Source organism: Bombina bombina, chromosome 5, assembly GCF_027579735.1.
Source record: "Bombina bombina isolate aBomBom1 chromosome 5, aBomBom1.pri, whole genome shotgun sequence".
NCBI classification, from domain to species: domain Eukaryota; kingdom Metazoa; phylum Chordata; class Amphibia; order Anura; family Bombinatoridae; genus Bombina; species Bombina bombina.
This window is the reverse complement of record NC_069503.1, coordinates 518266088-518291650: the sequence shown is the minus strand read 5'-3', so window position 1 is coordinate 518291650 and position 25563 is coordinate 518266088. Positions and strand designations below refer to the sequence as shown.

The window sequence follows — 25563 nt, the reverse complement described above, 5'->3', positions numbered from 1 at the left end:
AACTATTATTTATATTGTAGCTAGCTTAGGGTTTATTTTATAGGTAAGTATTTAGTTTTAAATAGGAATTATTTAGGTAATGATAGTAATTTTATTTAGATTTATTTAAATTATATTTAAGTTAGGGGGTGTTAGGGTTAGACTTAGGTTTAGGGGTTAATACATTTAAAATAGTGGCGGCGACGTTGGGGGCGGCAGATTAGGGGTTAATAAATGTAGGTAGGTTGCGGCGACATTGGGGGAGGAAGATTAGGGGTTAATAAATATAATGTAGGTGTCGGCGATGTTAGGGGCAGCAGATTAGGGGTTAATAAGTATAGTGTAGGTGGCAGCAATGTACAGAGTGGCAGATTAGGGGTTAATAAATATAATGTAGTTGTTGGCGATGTTGGGGGCGGCAGATTAGGGCTTAATAAGTGTAAGATTAGGGGTTTAGACTCAGGGTTCATGTTAGGGTGTTAGGTGTAAACATAAAATGTGTTTCCCCATAGGAATCAATGGGGCTGCGTTACTGAGATTTACGCTGCTTTTTTGCAGGTGTTAGACTTTTTTTCAGCCGGCTCTCCCCATTGATGCCTATGGGGAAATCGTGCACAAGCACGTACAACCAGCTCACCGCTGACTTAAGCAGCGCTGGTATTGGAGTGCGGTATGGAGCACAATTTTGCTCTACACTTACTTCTTGTCTTTTAAAGCCGGGTTTATAAAAACCTGTAATACCAGCGCTGTAGGAAAGTGAGCGGTGACAATAACGTGCAAGTTAGTACTGCACCCCTCATAATGCAAAACTCTTAATCTAGCCGAAGGTTATTTCAAATCAAGCATGCAACGTTTCACATATAAACATTAACATATATATTACAATAAATAATCCTCCAAAAGATAAAAGTCTGCATTCCTTTAAAAAGTCTTTTTTTAAAAGAGCAAAGACGTTTGCTGGTTAGTGGTTTAAGACAAGCGTGTCAGTGGCATAAGCTGTCTTATCTTCTCTATTACTTGGTTTCACAAGAGCAGGGTGCGGTGGCATCACACAAGCAGCTACTTGAGCAATGATAAATACAGGTAGAACAATGCTGCCTGCTACCCATGGGCAAACAGGTTCTTTAGTTGGGAACCTTGTCCTCCCACACAAAGATGCATGGCGCCCTGGATCTCTAACTTTGGAAGGTTAGTTTGCAGGGGCAATTCTAGTATGTGTTATAAGCCCTGATTGGCAAAAAAAACAAGAGTCTTTTCTGAGGTTAAACACACAGCTAAAGGTAAATAAAAGTGCAAAAAAATCTAATAGATTAAAGCATTGTTTTATTGCAGCTCTGTGTCCCTATAATTATTACTATTTTTTTGTGTAAAATTTTTCAACTTTTGAATAACTTCCAGCAAATAAGCATTTAGTATTTTGGACAACCAATTACTTTTACTTAACCCAGGTAACTACATATGAGGAACACCTCCCATGCAGTACACATAGGGGTCGATTTATCAAAGGTATGGCGGACATGATCCGCTACAGCATACGCTGTCGGCATTTATCATTGCACAAGCAGTTCTGGTGAAATGCTTGTTGCTTGTGCAATGCCACCCCCTGCAGATTGGCTGCTAGCAGGGGGTGTCAATCAACCCGATCGTATGAGATTGAGAGGATTGATGTCTGCAGCCTCAGAGGCAGCAGACGAGTTAAGGAGCAGCAGTCCTTAAGGCTGCATTGAGAAAGCCATTAGTTTGGCGAAATGCGCATCAGGCGCTTGCTCTGAAAGCTCACACTTGCCTTACGTGTGCTTGTTAAATTTGACAGTTATTACGATAATAGGATGTGTTTGTGCACTATTACACATTTATAGGAGACTGCTTACTCGTAACTATGTATTCCCTGCTGGGACTCTGATAGGGTTTGCACCACTCCAGCATTGCACTAGCGATAGGTAACTTTGTTTTGAGGTCAATCCTCTTTTTAGATTAGTATACCTGTGCAATCCGTGAGCATTTTTGTGTGCTTCCCTGAAAGACAATCCCATTCGCATATGTGCTGCACACTATATGGTATATACCTGGGCAAGTTTGCTTTCCTATTTGTTCCTTAACAATTTTAATTGTTTTTATATAAACTTTAGTAGTGTTTCTTTGATTTTATTATTAATTCCTTATTAAAAGCTAAGTTTTATTACTAACCGGCTCCAACCTAGCCTCACTGTTGGTTCATACGGTTGCATACATTATCTAGTACTAACTGAGTGCTCTGGACTATCCATTTTTCTTTTTCTTTTTGGTTAGCTTGCGTATTACACTATTTACCCGATAACTACCACATAGCCCATTGCAAAGTCCCCCCCTACACTAATAAACCCTAAACTGCCCCAACACCCACTGCAAAATACCCAACTACTCTATTAACCCCTAAACCACCACAACCCCCACCACAAAATACCCAGTAACATCTAAACCCCCTAACCTAACACTCCCTAAGTTACCCCAAAAACAAACTAACATTACCTTTGAAAATTAAACAACATAACCTTACCTTAAAAATAAAAAACCTAATCTTACCTTTAAAAATAAAAAAACATAACCTTACCTTTAAAAATATAAAAAAATAATATTACAAAAAAAAACTTAACCTTACCTTTAAAAATAAAAAAAATAACATTACAAGAAAACAAAACCTAACATTACAGAAAATAAAAAACTACCATTACAGATTTTTTTTTTTACCAAAAATAAAAAAACAGTTATGCCTATTCTAAAAACCCACTTAAAAAAACACCACAAAATAAAAGAAAACTATACTAACACTAAACTACAGCAATAGCCATTAAAATGGTCTTTTGTAGGGCATTGCCCTAAAGTGATTTAGCTCTTTTACAATAAAAAAAACCCAACACCCAAAAAAAGCTATCTAAAAATAACTACTCTACAAAAATGCCCTGAAAAGGGCATTTGGCTGGGCATTGCTCTTAGAAGGGCAATTAGCTCTATTTCTGCCCAAAATAAAATTTAAAAAAAAGTCTAAAAAAAAACACCCCAAAAATCCTAAAACTAAACCACAAAGATGAATCCTGGCGGCAGCATTCCATCTTCATCATTGCGACAGCCTTCTATCTTCATCCCGTTGGCTGTCTTCTTATGTTCATCGCAGCAGTGGTCTTCTTATATTCATCTATCTTCTTATCTTCTGTAACCCAACGTCCTCTTCATGCGGTCACCAGCTGCACACTGAATTTTGAATGTGAGGTACCCCCTTTATATAGGGTTCTCTTGCATTCCTATTGGCTGATTTTAAATTTTAAATTCAAATCAGCTTTTTTGGTGGTTTAGGGGTTAATAGAGTAATGTGTTTCTTCCAGCCAACTCTTTATGCAACTTTTTAGGTTAAGTAAAAAGTTTGATTGTTAAATGCAATTGCATCCGAGCGATCACAGTCACTTTCAACGTGTAATACGAGCGGAAATTGCTGGTCAATGCCGCCCATACAAAAATATAGGGAGCGCAAATTACTGCGAGTTTCCACAAAAAATTGCAGTAATTTAAACACTGCATCACTTGTAATATGGATTTGAATGTAAAGAACACCCCAATCTCATGATAGCATTTACATACCTATCGCTAATGATAGAGCAATAGGTGTATATCGCCTGAACCTAATAAAACAGTATACACCTAAAAGTGTCCTACTGAATCAGTATGATAAAACTCCAGTCTATAAAAATGGTCACATAAGGATACCTTTATTCCAATGATTTCTACTCATTAAAACATGTTTTTCTTAGATATATTTATAACATTTCGTAAAATAACTCACTTTTCCGTTTATACATCTTTTTTAACTCAGAAAGAAGAGGTGATATTTCAGATCAATGAATTTAGATCCAAAGTCATTAAAACATGAACTCTGTGACCCATTTCACGCAGAATATTTCTCATCATGATCTGTCATAACTTCTTGTTATTTTTATTTTTATGAGGTTTCTGCAGTAATAGGTAAAGGTTTTGGGCATTAAAGATTAGCGTAAATAGATGCTTTACACAGATAATTTTCAATTTGCATATAAGACTGTATTTATACCTCATGAGCATGAATTCCTCATATATTGTGTATCAATTTTTAAAAAGGAAAAATATTTTTTTTTTTTAATTCTTGTATTAAACCAGTTCACAAGACAGACATGAAATAGGGAGTTACATACATTTCATATCCATAAAACAAATGACATATTATGATATGTTAATACAAAAATAATAGGTAGATACATAAACCACAGATAAATAAATTAATACCACATATCTTCTAAGACCTGATCTCAATTTGCATAGATTACCCTAATTTCCAAAACCAATAAGGGGCAATACCTATATGTATTATCCCTAAATCTTTTGGTACTATCATGCCTGTGAACCAAGCAAATTTATTCATTTTATCCTCCGAAAAACACACAAAAAACCCCATATAGCCATAGATAATAAATAAATAAATTGCTCCATCCCTCTATAACACTACTCATTTTAACATAATCTTCGGATTACTATACGACAAATGAAGCGGGCATCCAGGAAAGAGGGAACAGCCCAGATTTAGCCGCCGACATAAATGATTTGGTGTTAAGTAATGGAGATAATAACTGTTTTTGAATCACCAATGTTTGAGCTTTAATTAGTGGCAACCATTTGTCAAAAAAATTCCTGGATCTTATTATCATTTAATAAATTAATATTCTGAATCTCAAACGTAATATGTTGTAAGAGGGAATTTATGAAACTAGAAAAAGGAAAAATCATTTTAATTCCTACTGCTGAACTTAGACCATACGTGCCGAATATTTGTTACTTAGTCTGTAACAATCCTAAAATGCAAGAAAACATTTAGTTTTGTTGAACTAAATGAATGATAAAAACATGTTAAACATACTTCTACAACCTTGGCTGGAATGTAGCACTCTAATTATACTTCTACAGCCATGTTTTCAATGCAGTAATCAGTTGTTTTAATTAATATGTTGTTCAGAGCAGTTTCTAGAGAACCTGAATATTTGCGTGTGTGTATACAGTATATATATATATATATATATATATATATATATATATATATATACACAATATTCCAAAAAGGAGAAGGCGGAGACAGGAGGCTCAAGGCTTGGTATAACGTTTATTCAGCAAGGTTGCCAGGTACAAGGTAAGTAACCCAAATGACACCTGACGCGTTTCGCGCATGCGCACATGCGCTTCATCAGTGGCTGAAAATTCAGAGTGCTGCAATAACTTTTATACAGTCCCACAGCCAATCAAATGGTACAAGAGTGAAGTCGAGTCCACAAAGAAGTCATAGTATCAGAAATATGAGAACAAATGGAGAGAGGCCGGGGGTGTGTATAGAAGTAAGTATATATATTGTATATTTTATTATACATAAATAAAAAAGAAAATGCTCCTTAACTTTTAAAAAACATAAAAAAATACAGATATTAAAAAAAAAAGTAAAAAAGGGGAACACATCAAACATAAAACCTATGCAAAAATATGTAAACTCAAAACATGAAAATCTGAAAGAAAATATAAAAAAATATATTTTAATAATAAGTAAAAAATATATATATGTTACAAATTTGCTCATGGCTCTTAAATAGTACCAAGTGTATCACCCCAGTCACAAGGTTAGATATCCAAAGGGGGCAAATTTAAACTTTGCGAGGAGCAAAAGCAAAATAAACATAGCACCTATGCTATAAAATAAAGAACATATATATCACGTTAGAAGTAAAAAATAAAAATATAAATAAAAAGAAAAAAGGGGAAATTGGATACATACTTGCATATCAATAAAGGTCTCTATAGAAGTAACAAACTGGGGACCCTAGTTGGAAAAGTATAGTGGGTCCTCAAATACTAATAGAGATCATAATATGATAAATAAAAATTTATATGATAAAAGAATTTCATGAAAGACTTAAGGAGAAAAATAAATAAAAAACATACAACAGTGTATAATCTGGAACAAATGTTAATAAAAGAATGGGTATATTAAGACCAATAGTAGTGTAGTATAGAGCACAGCTATTCAGTGAATAGTTCTACATCCATTCTTTTATTAATACCTTCAGGGGTCCTAGTGTGTAATTTAACAATCCAAAATATTTCCTTTCTTCGGAGGTTCTTTTCCCTGTCCCCCCCTCTAGGATGTATTTTTATTTTGTCAATACCCATACATGAGAAAATGTTTGGCTACCGGTGTTTTTGGTTCTTTTTCATCAATGGACCGTAAGTGTTCACGAATTCTGTCTTTCAACGGACGGGTCGTGATCCCAACATATTGTTGGGAACAATAAAGGCAATTTACCACGTAGATGACATATTGGCAAGTACAGTCAATTCTGTCCCTAATGTGAAATATTTGTTTCGTGACACTAGAGGTAAACGTATCTGTAACAATGATGCAAGTACAAGCTTTACAAGGAACATGGCCACATTTAAAACAGCCTACTCTAGGGCTAAGCCAATTGGTATTGGCAACATTAGTTGTGGGTTTACCAGCTAGGTTTTTTCTGGTGATGTCTGCTTATGTGGGTGCCTTCCTAGCTATACATTTTACTCCCTTTGTTAATACTTCTATTAGGGAGTCCTAACCCTTCAAAATAGTCACATTTTTCTTTACTATATTACAAATCTGTTGGTATTGTCTACTAAACTGTGTTATAAACAGGGTATTCTGATTTTGAGGGTCAATACAGCCCCTATTAGATAAAGTCAAGTTATTCTTCCTTTGTATAAATAACTCTTGTCTATCCATTTGGGCAACCTGTAATTCCATTTTTTTAAGTATAGCTCTATGGTAACCCTTCTCAACTAGTCTGATAGTCAGTTCCTGGGCTTAAATATTATATTTAGTAACATCCGAACAATTCCTACGTAAACGTAGGTATTGCGCTTTAGGTATTCCTCTTTTAAGGTGGGAAATATGACATGAGTCTGCACGCAATATGGTATTGCGTGCCAAAGGCTTACGATAGGTAGATGTCATAATTCTGTCCTGTCTAGCTTCAATTAATAAATCAAGAAAATTAATACTTATGGAACTAGACTGGGCTATAAAAGTTAAGTTGTATTGATTATCATTCATGAAATTGACAAAAGAGTCAACCGTATTATCATCTTGTGTATCCCAAATAACGATAATATCATCAATAAAACACCCATATAAGATGACGTTATTGACAAACGGAAAACTATCTGCAAAGATGCGGCTCAGTTCGAGCCAACCCATGTAGATGTTGGCATGGGGGGGGGCAAATTTAGCCCCCATTGCCGTACCACATCTCTACAGATAGTATTCCCCATGGAACATGAAAAAATTATGTTGTAACAGAAATTCGGTTACCTGAACAATAAAAGAAATAAATTGGTCTCCATAATTTGAATGCCTATGTAGCATGTGATCAATAGCTTCAAGACCCAGTGTATGGGGAATATTGGAATACAGGGCCGCCACACCTACGGTGACCCAAGTGTATGTATCCTTCCAGGTAATATCTTTTAGTTGTGTAATTAAGTGAGCACTATCCCTAATATAACCTGGTAAGGCAAACATTGTCGGTTGCAATATATGGTCCAACCAGCTCCCCAACCTTTCGCACAGTGACCCATTGCTGGCCACTATGGGCCATCCCGAAGGACTGTTCAACCATTTATGTATGTTGTGTACTATGCGGAAGTAAGGGGTACTAGGTTCTGGAACAAAAATGTAGGTGGCTAATTCTTTATCCATGAAGTTATGCTCAACCGCATAATCCAATAGATGAGAAAATTTATTCTTAAAGGAGTGGGTAGGGTTGAAGGTTAATTTAGTGTATAAACAATTGTCACTCAGTTGTGAATTAATCTCAGAGACATAGTCACATTTGTTTAACACAACAACCGCCCCCCCCCCCTTATCAGCCTGGGTAATGACTATATTGTCATTCTTCTGTAATTTAGTTAATGCCTGCTTTTGTTGTTTAGTGATATTGTCATGTGGTATGTATGGGAAATTGCTTTTAACTGTCCTAAAAAGGTCAGTAAGTTCTTTTTCTACTACTCTCTGATATAGGTCTAATATGTGATGTCTCGAGTGTACTGGATAAAAATGTGAACTGTTTTTAAAAGAATAAGTAGTGCAAGTGTTCAAAAGTGAATCAGCCTGTCTGGTTGTTTCTTGTTCTAAAGAGATCAAGTAAGTAAGGTGTGTTAGGTCAGTATATTTCAAACCTACTGATTGACCATGAGTAAAAGATGGTGCATCTTGAATAGGTGTGTTGTCATATTGGTGTAAGAAGTGTTTCCTTAGAACTAACTTTCAAACAAATTTGTTAATGTCAATCAATGTATTCACTAAATCAAAATTATGTGCTGGTGCATATGTCAAACCTTTATTGAGTAGATCAAATTCTACTTTAGACAATTCAACATCAGAGAGGTTAATAACAGCTATTTCTTTACTGTTTTTCTGACCCTGCTGGGGTACCGGAATGTGGCCTCAGTTTTCTTAGGTGTGCTGGTCTGAGTAGGTTGTTTAACCAGTGTCTTAAGTTCCTTCCTACTGGTACTAGGATCTAGACTCCCTTGATGTGACTCAGGTATGTCTAACAATTGTTCTCCCTCTATATTTGATCCACTAGTGTCCTGATAATCAGTGTCAATACTAGAAAAGGTCACATGTCTGCCGGTATTGTTCTTAATCTTATTACCTTTTTTGTTGCTCTTAGATTTATTTTTCTTATTGGATGGCCAATTTTGTCTATTGGGTTTATGTTGTTGCCAAGAATAAACTATGTCTAATTCATAGTCCTTCACATCTCTATGATACTTCTGCACTTTACGGTTAGACAGAGTGGTATCCAGATTATCAATAGTTTCGTTAAGTTGTTTAGTGCAATCTAGATAATTCTGTGCTGATACAAAAGGTTGTAAAATCTCAGTGGTCTTATTAATGTCTATTAAGATCATGTCTCTTTCCTCTTTTTTATACTTCAATAATTGTTTCATTAATATTATTGAACAGTTCGTTAAACTCTCATTCCATTCTTCCATAAACTTCAAATTGTTAAGTGCAAATGATAGAAAAATTTTCATACGTAAACTCCTTGGAACCTTATTTTCAGAAATATAAAGTTCCAAAAATTCAATATTCCACCATAAATTGGTTTCTTTGAACCTAAGTTGTTCCAAATTAGAAAAACATTAGTGATGTCATCCTCCTGAATGAGATCACTCATTGGGTTATCTTCTTTCAGTGCTGATTCCATAAAGCGTTTTCTTTTGTTCACATCTATAACCCCTTTGGGTATATTAATAGTGGCCATTATGGAAGCTGCACTAATCACCAAGTAAAAATATTAAGTATAAACACAAGCCTTGCCCTATAAACAGATTGCGGGAAATATAACAAATGTGATAGAACATAGAGAAAGAAACTGTAAAGTTAGATGACAACAATTAAAGAAAGCTATAAAAGTTCAGAAATGCATCCTAGAGGGGGGGACAGGGAAAAGAACCTCTGAAGAAAGGAAATATTTTGGATTGTTAAATTACATACTAGGACCCCTGAAGGTATTAATAAAAGAATGGACGTAGATCTATTCACTGAATAGCTGTGCTCTATACTACACTACTATTGGTCTTAATACACCCATTCTGTTATTAAATATGTTTCAGATTATACTCTGTTGTATGTTTTTTATTTATTTTGCTCCTTAAGTCTTTCATGAAATTCTTTTATCATATATTTTTTATTTATCATATTATGATCTCTATTAGTATTTGAGGACCCACTATACTTTACAACTAGGGCCCCCAGTTTGTTACTTCTATAGAGACCTTTATTGATATGCAAGTATGTATCCAATTTCCCCTTTTTTCTTTTTATTTATATTTTTATTTTTTACTTCTAACGTGATATATATGTTCTTTATTTTATAGCATAGGTGCTATGTTTATTTTGCTTTTGCTCCTCGCAAAGTTTAAATTCGCCCCCTTTGGATATCTAACCTTGTGACTGGGGTCATACACTTGGTACTATTTAAGAGCCATGAGCGAATTTGTAACATATATATATATTTTACTTATTATTAATATATATTTTTTTATATTTTCTTTCAGATTTTCTTATTTTGAGTTTACATATTTTTGCATAGGATTTATGTTTGATGTGTTCCCCTTTTTTTACTTTTTTTTTGGTAACTGTTTTTTGAATATCTGTATTTTTAATGTTTTTTTAAAGTTAAGGAGCATTTTCTTTTTTATTTATGTGTAATAAAATATATGATGTACTTACTTCTATACACATCCCCGGCCTCTCTCCATTTGTTCTCATATTTCTGATACTATGACTTCTTTGTGGACTTGACTTCACTCTTGTAACATTTGATTGGCTGTGGGTCTGTATAAAAGTTATTGCAGCACTCTGAATTTTCAGCCTCTGATGAAGCGCATGTGCACATGCGAGAAACGCGTCAGGTGTCATTTGGGTTACTTACCTTGTACCTGGCAACCTTGCTGAATAAACGTTATACCAAGCCTTGAGCCTCCTGTCTCCGCCTTCTCCTTTTTGGAATATTGTGCATAGCATCCAGCTGATGGGATACCGCTATTTGGTAGACTGAGGACTCTGCCCTTTGCCCGCTTCCCACAGGTGTCCAGCGATCTTGTTCCTTCACTGACCTCATCATTGAGCACTTACCAATAGTGCTTTCGCTCTTACGTCAGAGCGTTCCGGATACCACGTGTTGACGGCTGAACCAGCGGTTTGTGGCCATTTCTTGCCTATGGGACCGTGGGGTGCTTGTCTAACGGGACATGCCGGTGGATGTTGACTACAGCTGCTGTATATACTGACTGTTTGGTTTCGAGGTTCAGGATTGGACATAACCGTTCATAAGGAACCAGTCCAGCACCACTCTTTCGAAGTGGAGCTAAGCTAAGTACCATCTTATTATTTCTACTATACTTTTGGGCTGACTTTCAGGACTGAATTCTTTACCTGGAAAAACAAGGACGAATGGAACTATCTGTTCTCTGACATCTTCCGGTTTTGTATCTACTTAAAAAGGACTCTTCCTTGGTGGACATTACTATATTACACCATATTAAGAACACTGACTTACTTATTCCAGAAGTCTTCACCAAAGTTTGGGCACATCAGTGCCTCTGGAATTTTTCTGAACTTTTTTTTAGCTTTCTTTAATTGTTGTTATCTAACTTTACAGTTTCTTTTTCTATGTTCTATCACATTTATATATATATATATATATATATATATATATATATATATATATATATATATACTGTATATATATATATATATATATATATATATTATTTTTTTTTTACTTGAATATGTATGTAAATACAGGCACACACACACAGGCATATAAATATATATATATATATATACCTGTTCAATTGCTTGGTAATACAAATTGCTAATCAGTCAATCACATGGCAGCAACTCAATGTATTTAGGCATCTAAACATGGTGAAGACAACTTGCTGAAGTTTAAACCGAGCATCAGAATGGGGAAGAAAGGGGATTTAATTGACTTTGAACATGACATGGTTGATCATGTTGGACAGACATGTGATAAATTGGCCCCATTGGCTGAAATAGTAGTATCCTATGCAGACAGATAATCTACTGGTTTAATCTACTCTGCTTTTTTTTTTTTTTTAAAACATCTAATACTCTGTTGTTGCTGTAGCCATTTAACACACCCAAAATGGCTGCTAAAAATGTGTATCCAGATAAAATAGTGCTAATATGCCAAGTTCACAGATCAATGCGGTAAAGTCAGCTTATCTGGATTACAAATGTAAAATAATATAGTGACCATGGATGAACATAATGCAAATAGATACAAACACCAATAAGAAGACCATATTGACCAAGACTTACCTTATAATCATCAGGGGTATAAAGTACACAAGAAAGGCAACAATTGTCATATAAGGTTTCCAGTATGAGTTATCAGGCCAAAGGGCCCAGCATTGTATTTCCCCATTAGAAAGCTGAATTTTTCCAAATATAATCAGGGTAGGGATAGAAAACAGAAATGACAGTGCCCATGCTGCTGCGATCAATACTTTTGCTTGTCTTTCTGTGGAAAAATAAAGAGAAGAATATGTAACATGTACATGTAACAATAATGTCTTTGCTATTGCATTTGTATAACAGAGGTAACTTTGTAATTATTTAAATTAGATATGAGCTATATTGAGTTATTCCCATTTAACCTATGGATACATTGATTACATATGGAGGTCTGATTTGTTTGCTATCAATTTCATGAGTTTATTTTATTTAAAATATATTTTTATTAGGAATATAATCAATTTTCAAAGTCTTGTATAGATTCTAATAATAAGATGCCAATTTATTTTTGGGTGGATAGAAACACCATCCACCTAAATGATGAAGAAATCAAATGATCAAGTATATTGATCTATGGTTTTCTACAAACATGGCCACTGTAAGGCTTGTAAACTAATTGATCCATCTTCATTCTGGAGATAAACATTCAATAAAATGATTTGATCTAATAGATTATTCTGTGTAATGATAAAGGAATATTTTCATCAGACCTTTCTATTCTACAGCAGGGGCAGAATTATTTTTTGCTTCTAAGAAATTAGGCTATGCTTTAATTATAGTAGTCTTACCTATTTTAAAAACAGGAAATGCTACCCCTACTTCTCAATTGGGAATTTTTTTATTGGCTTCAGGGAGTAAAACAGTCACCAAACTAAATCTTAAAGGGACTTTTAATCGAATCCACATAAGATAAGTAGTCAAAAGAACGACTGCACAACATAACATGCCAAACTCCTTTGGAATCCTCTGTTGGGTGATATCTTAATTTTCTGTAATACCCTAAATGAAAGTAGATGACACATTCGAGTTGCCCAACCAAAGCTAACTGAGAACAAGCTAAATAGATCTCATGGGGTAGAGATGTTTGAATCCTTTCAAAATTTCCTTTGTTTATTTATTGAAAAAAACAAAACATTACTTTTGTTAACACAAACTATAATAAGTTCTTCATTAAAAAATGAACCTAGATATACTACAATAGTATGAAGAATCACAAACAAAAAAATACGGCATCAAGTTATAGGGGCCTATTTATCAAGCTCCGTACGGAGCTTGATGCCCCGTGTTTCTGGCGAGCCTTCAGGCTCTTCAGAGAAGCAAGTTATGAGGCAGCGGTCTAAAGACCGCTGCTCCATAACTTGTCTGCCTGCTCTGAGGCGGCGGACAGACATCACCAGAAATCAACCCGATCGAATACGATCGGGTTGATTGACACCCCCTGCTAGCGGCGGATTGGCCACGAATCTGCAGGGTGGCGGCATTGCACCAGCAGTTCACAAGAACTGCTGGTGCAATGATAAATGCTGAGAGCGTATGCTGTCGGCATTTATCGATGTGCATTGGACAGGATTCGCAATATCGGATCATGTCCGCTCGCACAATGATAATTAGGCCCCAATGTGTTAAATGAAACATAATATTAAACAATAAAAGCAAAATATTTTCTTACCTCCTTGAAGGAACTTCATTGGATGAACTATGGCGTGATATCTGTCTATACTTAGTGCTACTAGTACATATGTAGAAGCATACAGAAGAACAACCTAACAAATAAACAAAATATAAGCAAATATGTGTCACTACACAGCACATTATAACAATGTTCTCAGTAACACTTGCTGATGAATAGTGATCACATCATTTACATTATTTACAGTAATGTTTATATCTGTTGAATATCATTTTAATGTTGGGAATAGTAATTTTAAGCATATTGCAAACAAAACATTTGGTTTAATTTAAAAACATTAGAAATGTTGGAGCAGTTGTGTAACTATTTAGGTTTTGTGCTCTAGTTACTGAGAAATCTGTTGTCTCTTAAACCCACTCATAACGTTTTTAACTCATATTTTTTTTAAATATATTTTTCACAAATGGAGGCCAGGGATGCAAGGAAGGGCCAACTAGGAATCATTAATTGATAATAAAATGAATAATACTTTTGGAGGGCATAGTACTGGGAAGGCATCAGTGTTCCCTCTAAGGCTACATTTTGCGAGCAGTCCAGCAGTAAAACAGTTAATGAGGGAACCACACCCTGCAGTTAACAAACACTACACAATGCAGACTGCAAAACATGTCTCCCTTATTAACTTTTTCACTGCTGGGCCGCTCACAAAATGTGGCCTTAAAAGATACACTGGAAGGCATTATATCATAACGCTACTCTTGTATGCCCTGCTTCCATAGAAAGACCTAGTAAGTCTGTTCTTGTCATTTAAGTGTGTATAGAGTTGCCAGGTGTCGGGCATTCAACTAGACAGTCAAGTATTCCAGCAGTCTGTTCAATAAAATCTTTATAAAAAATAATTGACACTCAAATACCCAGTTTTTTTTTCTTGTTTTCTTTTATATATCATTTTTATTTCATGTCATAATAAAAATTACATATAAATAAGCAAAATAAACACAACGCTTTCTGCATTATTTTAATATCATGTAGACAGGCAAAGAGAAAGAAAACAATTTAGAACTTAAATTTCTACATGCTTAATCTAAAGGTAGTAGACATGTTTTCCAGATAATAATACTGTATCATGGATCTCCCATAAGTAGAAATCAAAGGGAGGGGCGTCAGGGACCATAGAGGGGGGGATTGGGGAGAAAAAAAAAGACTTAAAGGGACAGACAAGTCCAAAAAAAACTTTCATGATTCAGAAAGGGCATGTAATTTTAAACAACATTCCAATTCAATTTTATCACCAATTTTGCTTTGTTCTCTTGGTATTCTTAGTTGAAAGCTAAACCTAGGGGGTACATATACTAATTTCTTAGACCTTGAAGGTCGCCTCTAATCTAAATGCATTTTGATAGTTTTTTACCCCTAGAGGACATTAGTTCACGTTTTTCATATAGATAACATTGAGCTTATGCACGTGAATTTACCATGGTGACAGCTCTGATTGGCTAAAATGCAAGTCTGTCAAAAGAACTGAAATAAGGGGGCTATCTGCTGAGGCTTAGATACAAGGTAATTACAGAGGTAAAACGTGTATAATTATAACTGTGTCTGTTGTGCAAAACTGGGGATTTGGTAATTAAGGGATTATCTATCATTTAAACAACAAAAATTCTGGTGTTTACTGTCCCTTTAAGGTTGGATCCAACCAATATGGAACAGACCATTTACAATGGATTGTAGAAAGAACTCCATCCTTTGAAACTGCAAATTATTTGCATTTGATTCTCTTTGGGCAGGTCCAATAACCTTAACCCACTTCAGAAAAAAAATCTTACTCTGTTTGTTATTACTGTTTTGTGTACTACTAGCAGTCATAGGAGGTGTGTTACACTGGGGTAAAATCTCTGTTTGTGTTTTTTACTGTCAACCAGTGAGGTTAAAGGTGAGGCGAAGGGGTAAATTGTGGGGCGGACATGATCGGCTGTAGCGGATCTTGTTCGCCCGACATCGCTAAATGCCGACAGCATATGCTGTCGGCATTTAACATTGCACAAGCATTTCTGGTGAAATGCTTGTGCAATGCCACCCCTGCACATTCGCGGCCAATCAGTTGCTAGTAGGGGGTGACAATCATCCCAATCATATCTGATCGAGATGATTGATGTCCACCACCTCAGAGGTTGTGGACGAGTTAAGGAGCAAAGGGCTTACTACCGCTGCTTCTTAACTTAAGTTTCCGGCGAGCCTGAAGGCTTGCACGGAAACAGCTGCATTCCCTTTGGGAGAGCCCATTATGTGACCCCGACAGAATACTCATGCCAAGTCTTCTACAAGTTGTCCAGTACTATTGTAAAAGACAGCTGGCAACCCTCAATGGGTAACACTTGCGCTACATTTAAATATGTTTTCTTGACTAGTTGTGGATCTTTTGCAGTTTCCTAGATTAAACCCTTTTAATAAAATAGCATATTTTATATTATTACTTTAACATAAGTTTTGAATTCAAACTTTAAAAGACTATCGGCTTGATTGTGAGTTGTGCATTAGGCTGAAAATGCAGCGTTAACAGGTCCTAACGGTGCTTTTTCCCTACCGTTGCTATTACGAGTCTTGCAGGTTTAGGGGCACCGCACACTTTTTTGGCCTTACCGCAAAACGACTTACGTAAACTTATTTCTATGGGACTTCCATAGCGCTGGTATTACAAGTCTGTCCTGGGAGGCCAAAAAGTGAGCGGTACACCCTCTACCTCCAAGATCCATGACGCATTCTAAAGTCAGTAGTTAAGAGCTTTACGGTACAACGTTGTAGCATAAAACTCATAACTAAAGTGCTAAAAAGTACACTAACACCCATAAACTACCTATTAACCCCTAAACCGAGGCCCTCCTGCATGGCAAACACTAAAATAAATTTTTTAACCCCTAATTTGCCGCTCCAGACATCGCCGCCACTAGAATAAACATATTAACCCCTAAACCGCCACACTCCCGCCTCGCAAACACTAGTTAAATATTATTAAACCCTAATCTGCCTCCCCTAACTTCGCCGCCACCTACATTATATTTATTAACCCCTAATCTGCTGTCCCCAACATCGCCGACACCTACATTATTTTTATTAACCCCTAATCTGCCACCCCCAACGTCGCCGCCACTATTCTAAATTTATTAACCCCTAAACCTAAGTCTAACCCTAACCCTAACACCGCCTAACTTAAATATAATTTAAATAAATCTAAATAAAATTCCTATAATTAACTAAATTATTCCTATTTAAAACTAAAAAAATTACATATAAAATAAGCACTAAGCTAGCTACAATATAACTAATAGTTACATTGTATCTAGCTTAGGGTTTATTTTTATTTTCAGGCAAGTTTGTATTTATTTTAACTAGGTACAATAGTTATTAAATAGTTATTAACTATTTAATAACTACCTAGCTAAAATAAATACAAAAGTACCTGTAAAATAAAACCTTACCTAAGTTACAATAACACCTAACACTACACTACAATTAAATACATTGACTAAATTAAAAACAATTAAATAAATTAAATTAAATTAGCTAAAGTACAAAAAACAAACAAACACTAAATTACAGAAAATAATAAACAAATTACAAGATATTTAAACTAATTACATCTAATCTAATAGCCCTATCAAAATAAAAAAAGCCCCCCCAAAATAAAAAAAAACCCTAGCCTAAACTAAACTACCAATAGCCCTTAAAAGGGCCTTTTGTGGGGCATTGCCCCAAAGAAATCAGCTCTTTTACCTGTAAAAAATAATACAAAAAAAGGGCATTTGGATGGGCATTGCCCTTAAAAGGGCAGTTAGCTCTATTGCAGGCCCAAACACTAACCCCCTGAAGATCGACTTACTGTTTTGAAGAAAGGACATCCATCCTTAAGGAAGCAGCAGAAGTCTTCATCCAACCGGGCCGAAGTCTTTAACAAAGCCGGGAGAAGTCTTCATCTAAGCCGGGCGAAGTAGTCCTCCAGAATGGCTGAAGTTTTCATCCAGACGGCATCTTCTATCTACATCCATCCGACACGGAGTGGCTCCATCTTCAAGACATCCGAAGCAGAGCAGAAATCTGTAGTTGAATGAAGGTACCTTTAAGTGACGTCATGCAAGATGGCATCCCTTAGATTCTGATTGGCTGATAGAATTTTATCAGCCAATCGGAATTAAGGTAGAAAAAATCCTATTGGCTGATGCAATCAGCCAGTAGGATTGAAGTTCAATCCTATTGGATGATCCAATCAGCCAATAGCATTGAGCTTGCATTCTATTGGCTGATTGGAATCTGATTGCATCAGCCAATAGGATTTTTTCTACCTTAATTCCGATTGACTGATAGAATTCTATTAGGGTATTTAGACTCGAGGTTCATGTTAGGGTGTTAGGTGTAAACATAAATTTAGTTTCCCCATAGGAATCAATGGGGCTGCGTTACTGAGCTTTACGCTGCTTTTTTGCAGGTGTTACACTTTTTCTCAGCCGGCTCTCCCCGTTGATTCCTATGGGGAAATCGTGCACGAGCACGTACAACCAGCTCACCGCTGAATTAAGCAGCGCTGGTATTGGAGTGCGGTAAGGAGCATCATTTTGCTCAACGCTCACTTCTTGCCTTTTAACGCCGGGTTTGTTGTTAGCACCGCATAGCCTCTAACGCAAAACTCTTAATCTGGCTGTATGATGTTGGAAAATAACATTCAACAGTAAAACAGTAACAATGCTACAGTTAAAATAATATGCCAGATTACAAGTGGCGCACTAATGATAGCACAGGACACGATAAGCAATATCGCTGGATGCGCTAGCATTAGCATGAAACTTGATAATACAAGTGCATTATAAAAAACATTTACCATAGAAGGTTTAGTGCGGCCAACATCACTCTAGCACAGCCTATACTTTCAATTGAGAGAGTAAATGCAATAAAAAGCGCTCATATTACAAGTTGAAAGCTATAGGTTGTACTTGAGTGAAAGCTGCAACTGTGCTAGAATATTTAATGCAACTTGAAACCTGTAAAGTTTTATGGTTAAAACATGTTTTTCACATAACACATTTATAAAACATATTGAAATAAAGTAATTCACTCATTTATACATATTTTAATAAATATATCATTTTAATATTGATAAAAGGTTTTAAAAGGGTTACAAAGTGATATGGTATATGGGAAATTGTTTGACGGGAAAGTGCTCCAATGTGTACTTATAGTACTTATTTGCTAAATTCAGCTGAGCATACTATATGATATATACACACATATAGACATTTATCCTATATATGATATACCCTATGAACTAATAAAGCTAGTTTATACATAGTTAGGATAATTAGTATACAGACATTAACGCTTAGAGATGTCTATATATGAGCATAGAAATGCATATATATAAGTGCTCTTTTTTACATACATGTATGTGAAACTATTTGTAACACATCAAAATGGTATATATAAAAAAGTTTTTTCTGATAAAGTATTATGCTATTATGTTATATATATATATATATATATATATATATATATATATAGGTGGCCCTCGTTTTACAACGGTTCAATTTACACCGTTTCAGAATAACAACCTTTTTTTCCAGTCATGTGACTGCTATTGAAAAGCATTGAGAAGCAGTGCATTTATTAAAATAGCCAGTAGGTGGAGCTGTCCGCTTGTGTTGCAGCAAAGTCAATCAAGCTGAAATTAATCAGTTTAACCAGACCTGAGCTATCGAGCAGATTTCAAAGGAACAAGATCTTCCTGTCTATAAATCAGTCCAGATTGGAATGCATAGAAAGAACTGTTTGCAGAAAAATGCAAGTGAAGTCTGTGTTGTGTGATTATTTTATTAGGTTTATAATGCTGTTTAGCAAATGTTTTTGTTCATTTAACTTAGTTTAATTATATATTCTGTGTTGTGTGATTATTTTATTAGGTTTATAATGCTATTTTATTAGGTTTATAATTAAAGTCTTCATTTCAAAGCTTTAAAAATAATGTATTAGATGTTACTTATGACAATTTTGAGAGGGAACTGGAACCTATCTCCCTCACTTCCTATTGACTTACATTATAAACTGGGTTTCAATTTACAACGGTTTTGATTTATAACCATTCCTTCTGGAACCTAACCCCGGCGTAAACTGAGGGCTACCTGTATATATATATATATATATATATATATATATATATTAATTGTTTCTATAACATTGATGGTATTTTTAATTTTAGTATTCTTTACCTTTTTTGTGATTTTTTATTCTTTACTGATGTGTTTTATTATTTATGTTATTACTTTGTACTATTTAGTACTTAATACCATATAGATTTTTATATATATATATATATATATATATATATATATATATATATATATATATATATATTCTTTGCCCTATTATAAATTATATGATTTTTAAATTACATATATTTTTTTATATTTTTTGATAGCTATGCTTATCAATTTTGGTATAAGTTTTAGGAGCTTTTGCTATAACCCCTAATTATAATATAAGACAATAGAGCTTTATAGCTATGTCCTTATATAATGATATTTATTATTAATTATAAAGACCAAGAATTATCCCCCACTATAATTATTATTAGAAATTTAATGCCATCATCATAAGATCAGTACCAGGATATAAGGCATACATAGGGTTAATTATATACCTCAAGCAAAAGTCAAAGTCTGTATCCAGCACAAAATCTCCCAAGGTGTGCACAAAGCTGTGAGGTGCAAACTGCAAAAGCACCCAAGCAACATCCAATGAACAAAATCACAGCAGCACCACTGTAGTATTTCCAATCTTTTTTTCTCTATTCCATGACACAAGTACAGCAATAAAATAGAACGACGTTTTGGGTTATGTACCCTTATTCATGTTAATTATATACCTGAGAGGGAGTGTTTAAGCATTGTGTTCCTATTGGCTAAGCTCAGCTTTTTAAGTCCCCATACCTGTTCTGTATAATCACCTCTGATGAAGCGTGGGAGTGCCCATGCGAAACATGTTAGGTGTTTGTCTGCTCATGTCTAAGTGGATGAAATAAACCCTTTTCAACTTTGAAGCAAGATTACCGTGGTTTGCAGTGATTCTTTTTTGTATTCAGTATATATATATATATATATATATATATATATATATATATATATATATATATATATACAGTATCTCACAAAAGTGAGTACATCCCACATTTTTGTAAATATTTAATTATATCTTTTCATGTGACAACACTGAAGAAATGACACTTTGCTACAATGTAAAGTAGTGAGTGTACAACCTGTATAACAGTGTAAATTTGCTATCCCCTCAAAATAACTCAACACACAATCATTAATGTCTAAACCGTGGGCAACAAAAGTGAATACACCCCTAAGTGGAAATGTCCAAATTGGGCCCAAAGTGTCAATATTTTGTGTGGCCACCATTATTTTCCAGCACTGCCTTAACCCTCTTGGCATGGAGTTCACCAGAGCTTCACAGGTTGCCACTGGAGTCCTCTTCCACTCCTTCATGAGGAGATCACGGAGCGCTCCCCCACCTTCCATTTGAGGAAGCCCCACAGATGCTCAATAGAGTTTAGGTCTGGAGACATGCTTGACCAGTCCATCACCTTTATCCTCAGCTTCTTTAGCAAAGCAGTGGTCATCTTGGAGGTGTGTTTGGGGTTGTTATCATGTTGGAAAACTGCCCTGCGGCCCAGTCTCCAAAAGGAGGGGCTCATGCTCTGCTTCAGTATGTCACAGTACATGTTGGCATTCATGGTTACTTCAATAAACTGTAGCTCCCCAGTGCAGGCAGCACTCATGCAGGCCCAGACCATGACACTCCCACCACCATGCTTAACTGTAGGCAAGACACACTTGTAATGTACTCCTCACCTGGTTGCCACCAAAAATACTTGACACCATCTGAACCAAATAAGTTTATCTTGGTCTCATCGGACCACAGGACATGGTTCCTTTAATCCATGTCCTTAGTCTGCTTGTCTTCAGCAAACTGTTTGCAAACTTTCTTGTGCATCATCTTTAGAAGAGGCTTCCTTCTGGGGCAACAGCCATGCAGTCCAATTTGATGCAGTGTGCGGCGTATGGTCTGAGTGCTGACAAGCTGAACCCCACCCCTCCAACTTCTGCAGCAATGCTGGCAGCACTCATTCATCTATTTCCCAAAGACAACCTCTGGATATGACGCTGAGCATGTGCACTCAACTTCTTTGGTCGACCATGGCGAGGCATGTTCTGAGTGGAACCTGTCCTGTGAAACCACTGTATGGTCTTGTCCACCATGCTGATTCTTATAGCCTAGGTCATCTTTATGTAGAGCAACAATTCTTATTTTCAGATCCTTAGAGAGTTCTTTGTCATGAGGTGCTATGTTGAATTTCCAGTGACCAGTATGAGAGAGTGTGAGAGCAATAACACAGAATTTAACACACTTGCTCCCCATTCACACCTGAGACCTTGTAACACTAACGAGTCATGTGACACCAACGGTTTAGAGATTAATGGCTGTGTGTTGAGTTATTTTGAGGGGACAGCAAATTTACACTGTTATACAGGCTGTACACTCACTACTTTACATTGTAGCAAAGTGTAATTTCTTCAGTGTTGTCACATGAAAAGATATAATAAAATATTTACAAAAATGTGGGGTGTATTCACTTTTGTGAGATACTGTATATACAATATATATATATATATATATATATATATATATATATATATATATATATAGTATATATATATATATATATATATATATATATATATATATATATATATATACAGGTATATATATATTTGTTTATGTGTGTATGTATAAATGTCTATATATGTGTACATATGTATGTGCACACATATAAACACATGTATACACATATATATAAATATATATAAACACTTTTAAGCCCTTCCCAGTCAACCATTAAATTTGCAATATCATTTTTAAAATGTTTAATGTATTCTGAATAGAAATACTTGGAATTCCTATGTTCTTCCTCTAGAAAAAATGTTCTGTTTATTTTTAGATATTTCTATACACATCTGTATATACACTATATATATATATATATATATATATATATATATATATATATATATATACACTCACCGGCCACTTTATTAGATAAACATGTTCAATAGCTTAGTAATACAAATTGCTAATCTGCCAATCACATGGCAGCAACTCAATGCATTTAGGCATCAAGACGTGGTGAAGATGACTTGCTGAAGTTCAAACCGAGCATCAGAATGGGGTAGAAAGGGGATTTAAGTGATTTTGAACGTGGCATGGTTGTTAGTGATCTGCTGGGATTTTCATGCACAACCATCTCTAGGGTTCACAGAGAATAGTCATAAAAAGAGAAAATATCCAGTGAGCGGCAGTTGTGTGGACAACAATTCCTTGTTGATGTCAGAGGAAAATGGGCAGACTGGTTCGAGATGATAGAAAGGCAGCAGTAACTCAAATAACCACTCATTTCAACCAAGGTATGCAGAATACTGTCTCTAAATGCAAAACACATCGAACCATGGAGCAGATGGGTTACATCAGAAGCAGACCACACCGGGTGCCACTCCTGTCAGCTAAGAACAGGAAGCTGACTACAATTCAGACAAACTAAACAAAATTGGACAATAGAAGAATGGAAAAATGTTGCCTGGTCTGATGAGCTTTGATTTCAGCTGAAACATTCAGATGGTAGGGTCAGAATTAAGTGTAAACAACATGAAAGCATGGATCCATCCTGTCTTGTATCAACGGTTCAGGCTGCTAGCGGTAGTGTAATGGTGTGGGGGATATTTTCTTGGCACTCTTTGGGGCCCCTAGTACCAATTGAGCATTGTTTAAATGCCACGGCCTACCTGAGTATTGTTGCTGACCATGTCCATCCCTTTATGACTACAGTGTACCCATCGTCTGATGGCTACTTTCAGCAGGATAATGCATTATGTCACAATGCTCAATTTATCTCAAACTTGTTTCTTGAACATGACAATGAGTTCACTGTACTCCAATGGCCTTCACAGTTACCAGATTTCAATTCAATAGAGCACCTTTGGGATGTGGTAGAACAGGAGATTCGCATCATGGATGTGCAGCCGACACATATGCACCAACTGCGTGATGCTATCATGTCAATATTGACCAAAATCTCTGAGGAATGTTTCCAACACCTTGATAATTAAGGCAGTACTGAAAGCAAAAGGGGGTTCAACCCAGTACGAGAAAGGTGTACCTAATAAAGTGGCCAGTGAGTGTGTGTGTATATATATATATATATATATATATATACTGTATATATATATATATATATATATATATATACACACACACACTCACCGGCCAATTTATTAGGTACACCTGTTAAATTGCTTGGTAACAAAAATGGCTAATCAACCAATCACGTGGCAGCATTTAGGCATCTGGATGTGGTGAAGATGACTTGCTAAAGTTCAAACTGAGCATCAGAATGGGGATGAAAGGGGATTTAAGTGACTTTGAACGTGGCATTGTTGTTGGTGCCAGACGGGCTGGTCTGAGTATTTTCAAAAACTGCTGATCTACGGGGTATTCATGCACAACCATCTTTAGGGTTTACAGAGAATGGTCCTAAAAAGAGAAAATATCCAGTGAGTGGCAGATGTGTGGATGAAAATGCCTTGTTGATGTCAGAGGACAGAGGAGAATTGTCAGACTGGTTCGAGGTGATAGAAAAATCAACAGTAACTCAAATAACCACTCGTTCTAACCAAGGTATGCAGAATACCATCTCTGAACACACAACACGTTGAACCTTGAAACAGATGGGCTACAGAAGCAGAACACCTCACCAGGTCCACTCCTGTTAGCTATGAACAGGACACTGAGGCTACAATTTGCACAGCCTCACCAAAATTGGACAATAGAAGATTGGAAAAACGTTGCCTGATCTGATGAGTCTCAATTTCAGCTGCGACATTCAGATGGTAGGATCAGAATTTGGCATAAACCACATGAAAGCATGGATCCATCCTGACTTGTATCAATGGTTTAGGCTGGCGGTAGTGGTGTAATAGTGTGGGAAATTTTTCTTGCCATACTTTGGGCCCCTTAGTACCAATTGAACACCACGGCCTACATGAGTATTGTTGCTGACCATGTCCATCCCTTTATGACTACAGTGTACACATCTTCTTATGGCTACTTCCAGCAGGATAATGCACCATGTCACAAATCTCAACTCATCTCAAACATCTCACATTATGGATGTGCAGCCGACAAATCTGCAGCAACTGCGTGATGCTATCATGTCAAAATGGACTAAAATCTCGAGGAATGTTTCCAACACCTTGTTGAATCTATGTCATGAAGAATTAAGGTAGTTCTGAAGGCAAAAGGGTGTCCAACCCGGTACAAGCAAGGTGTACCCAATAAAGTGGCCGGTGAGTATGTATATATATATATATATATATATATATATATATATATATTTTCAACAAAGCAGGAACCAGCCAGGATTTTTTCAAAAACAGGGGTCAAATTTATTGACGTTTCGGGGAGTAGTAAACCTCCCCTTCCTCAGAACATAAAGTGTACAAACACACTGCACCTTAAATAAGCAAACAAATACAGGAACATCTCCCACTTCTTGTACAGAAAAAGCGCCAAATTTTCACTACTTCCGGTTTAGCATGCGTGACCCGGAAGTGCTTCAACCAAATGCTTCCGGTATGTGTTTATGTTACAGTGCCAATAGTACTCCTTATTTAAAAACCCACACATTATCACATTGTGTATATACTAAGTATTATTTCATTTTGTCCTCAACACATAAAGTCATCATCAAACATATAATATTCATCATGACAATGCTAAATCAAACCCGGAAGTTAAAACAACCACTTCCGGTATATCTTAATAAACATACACTGTGTCACTCATATACTTAATATCTTGTTCCAATCTAGTGCCATTTTGTGATGTATTACACGTGTCTGTATAATTATAATCATTGTAAACAACCACACTCTTAGTGTCCAAACAT

The 25563-nt window shown here is 35.8% G+C and overlaps 1 protein-coding gene across 1 annotated transcript in view; it reads right to left on the bottom strand.

Annotated features, from left to right (window-relative positions):
• Window positions 1–25563, bottom strand: part of NPSR1 (neuropeptide S receptor 1) — a 763169-nt gene that overhangs the window by 291663 nt on the left and 445943 nt on the right. The window contains exons 4-5 of the mRNA XM_053715773.1: window positions 13557–13650; window positions 11912–12113 (exon numbers count right to left, since the gene is read on the bottom strand). Coding sequence (XP_053571748.1) covers window positions 11912–12113; window positions 13557–13650 — 296 coding nt within the window. The remainder of the gene's footprint in view (window positions 1–11911; window positions 12114–13556; window positions 13651–25563) is intronic.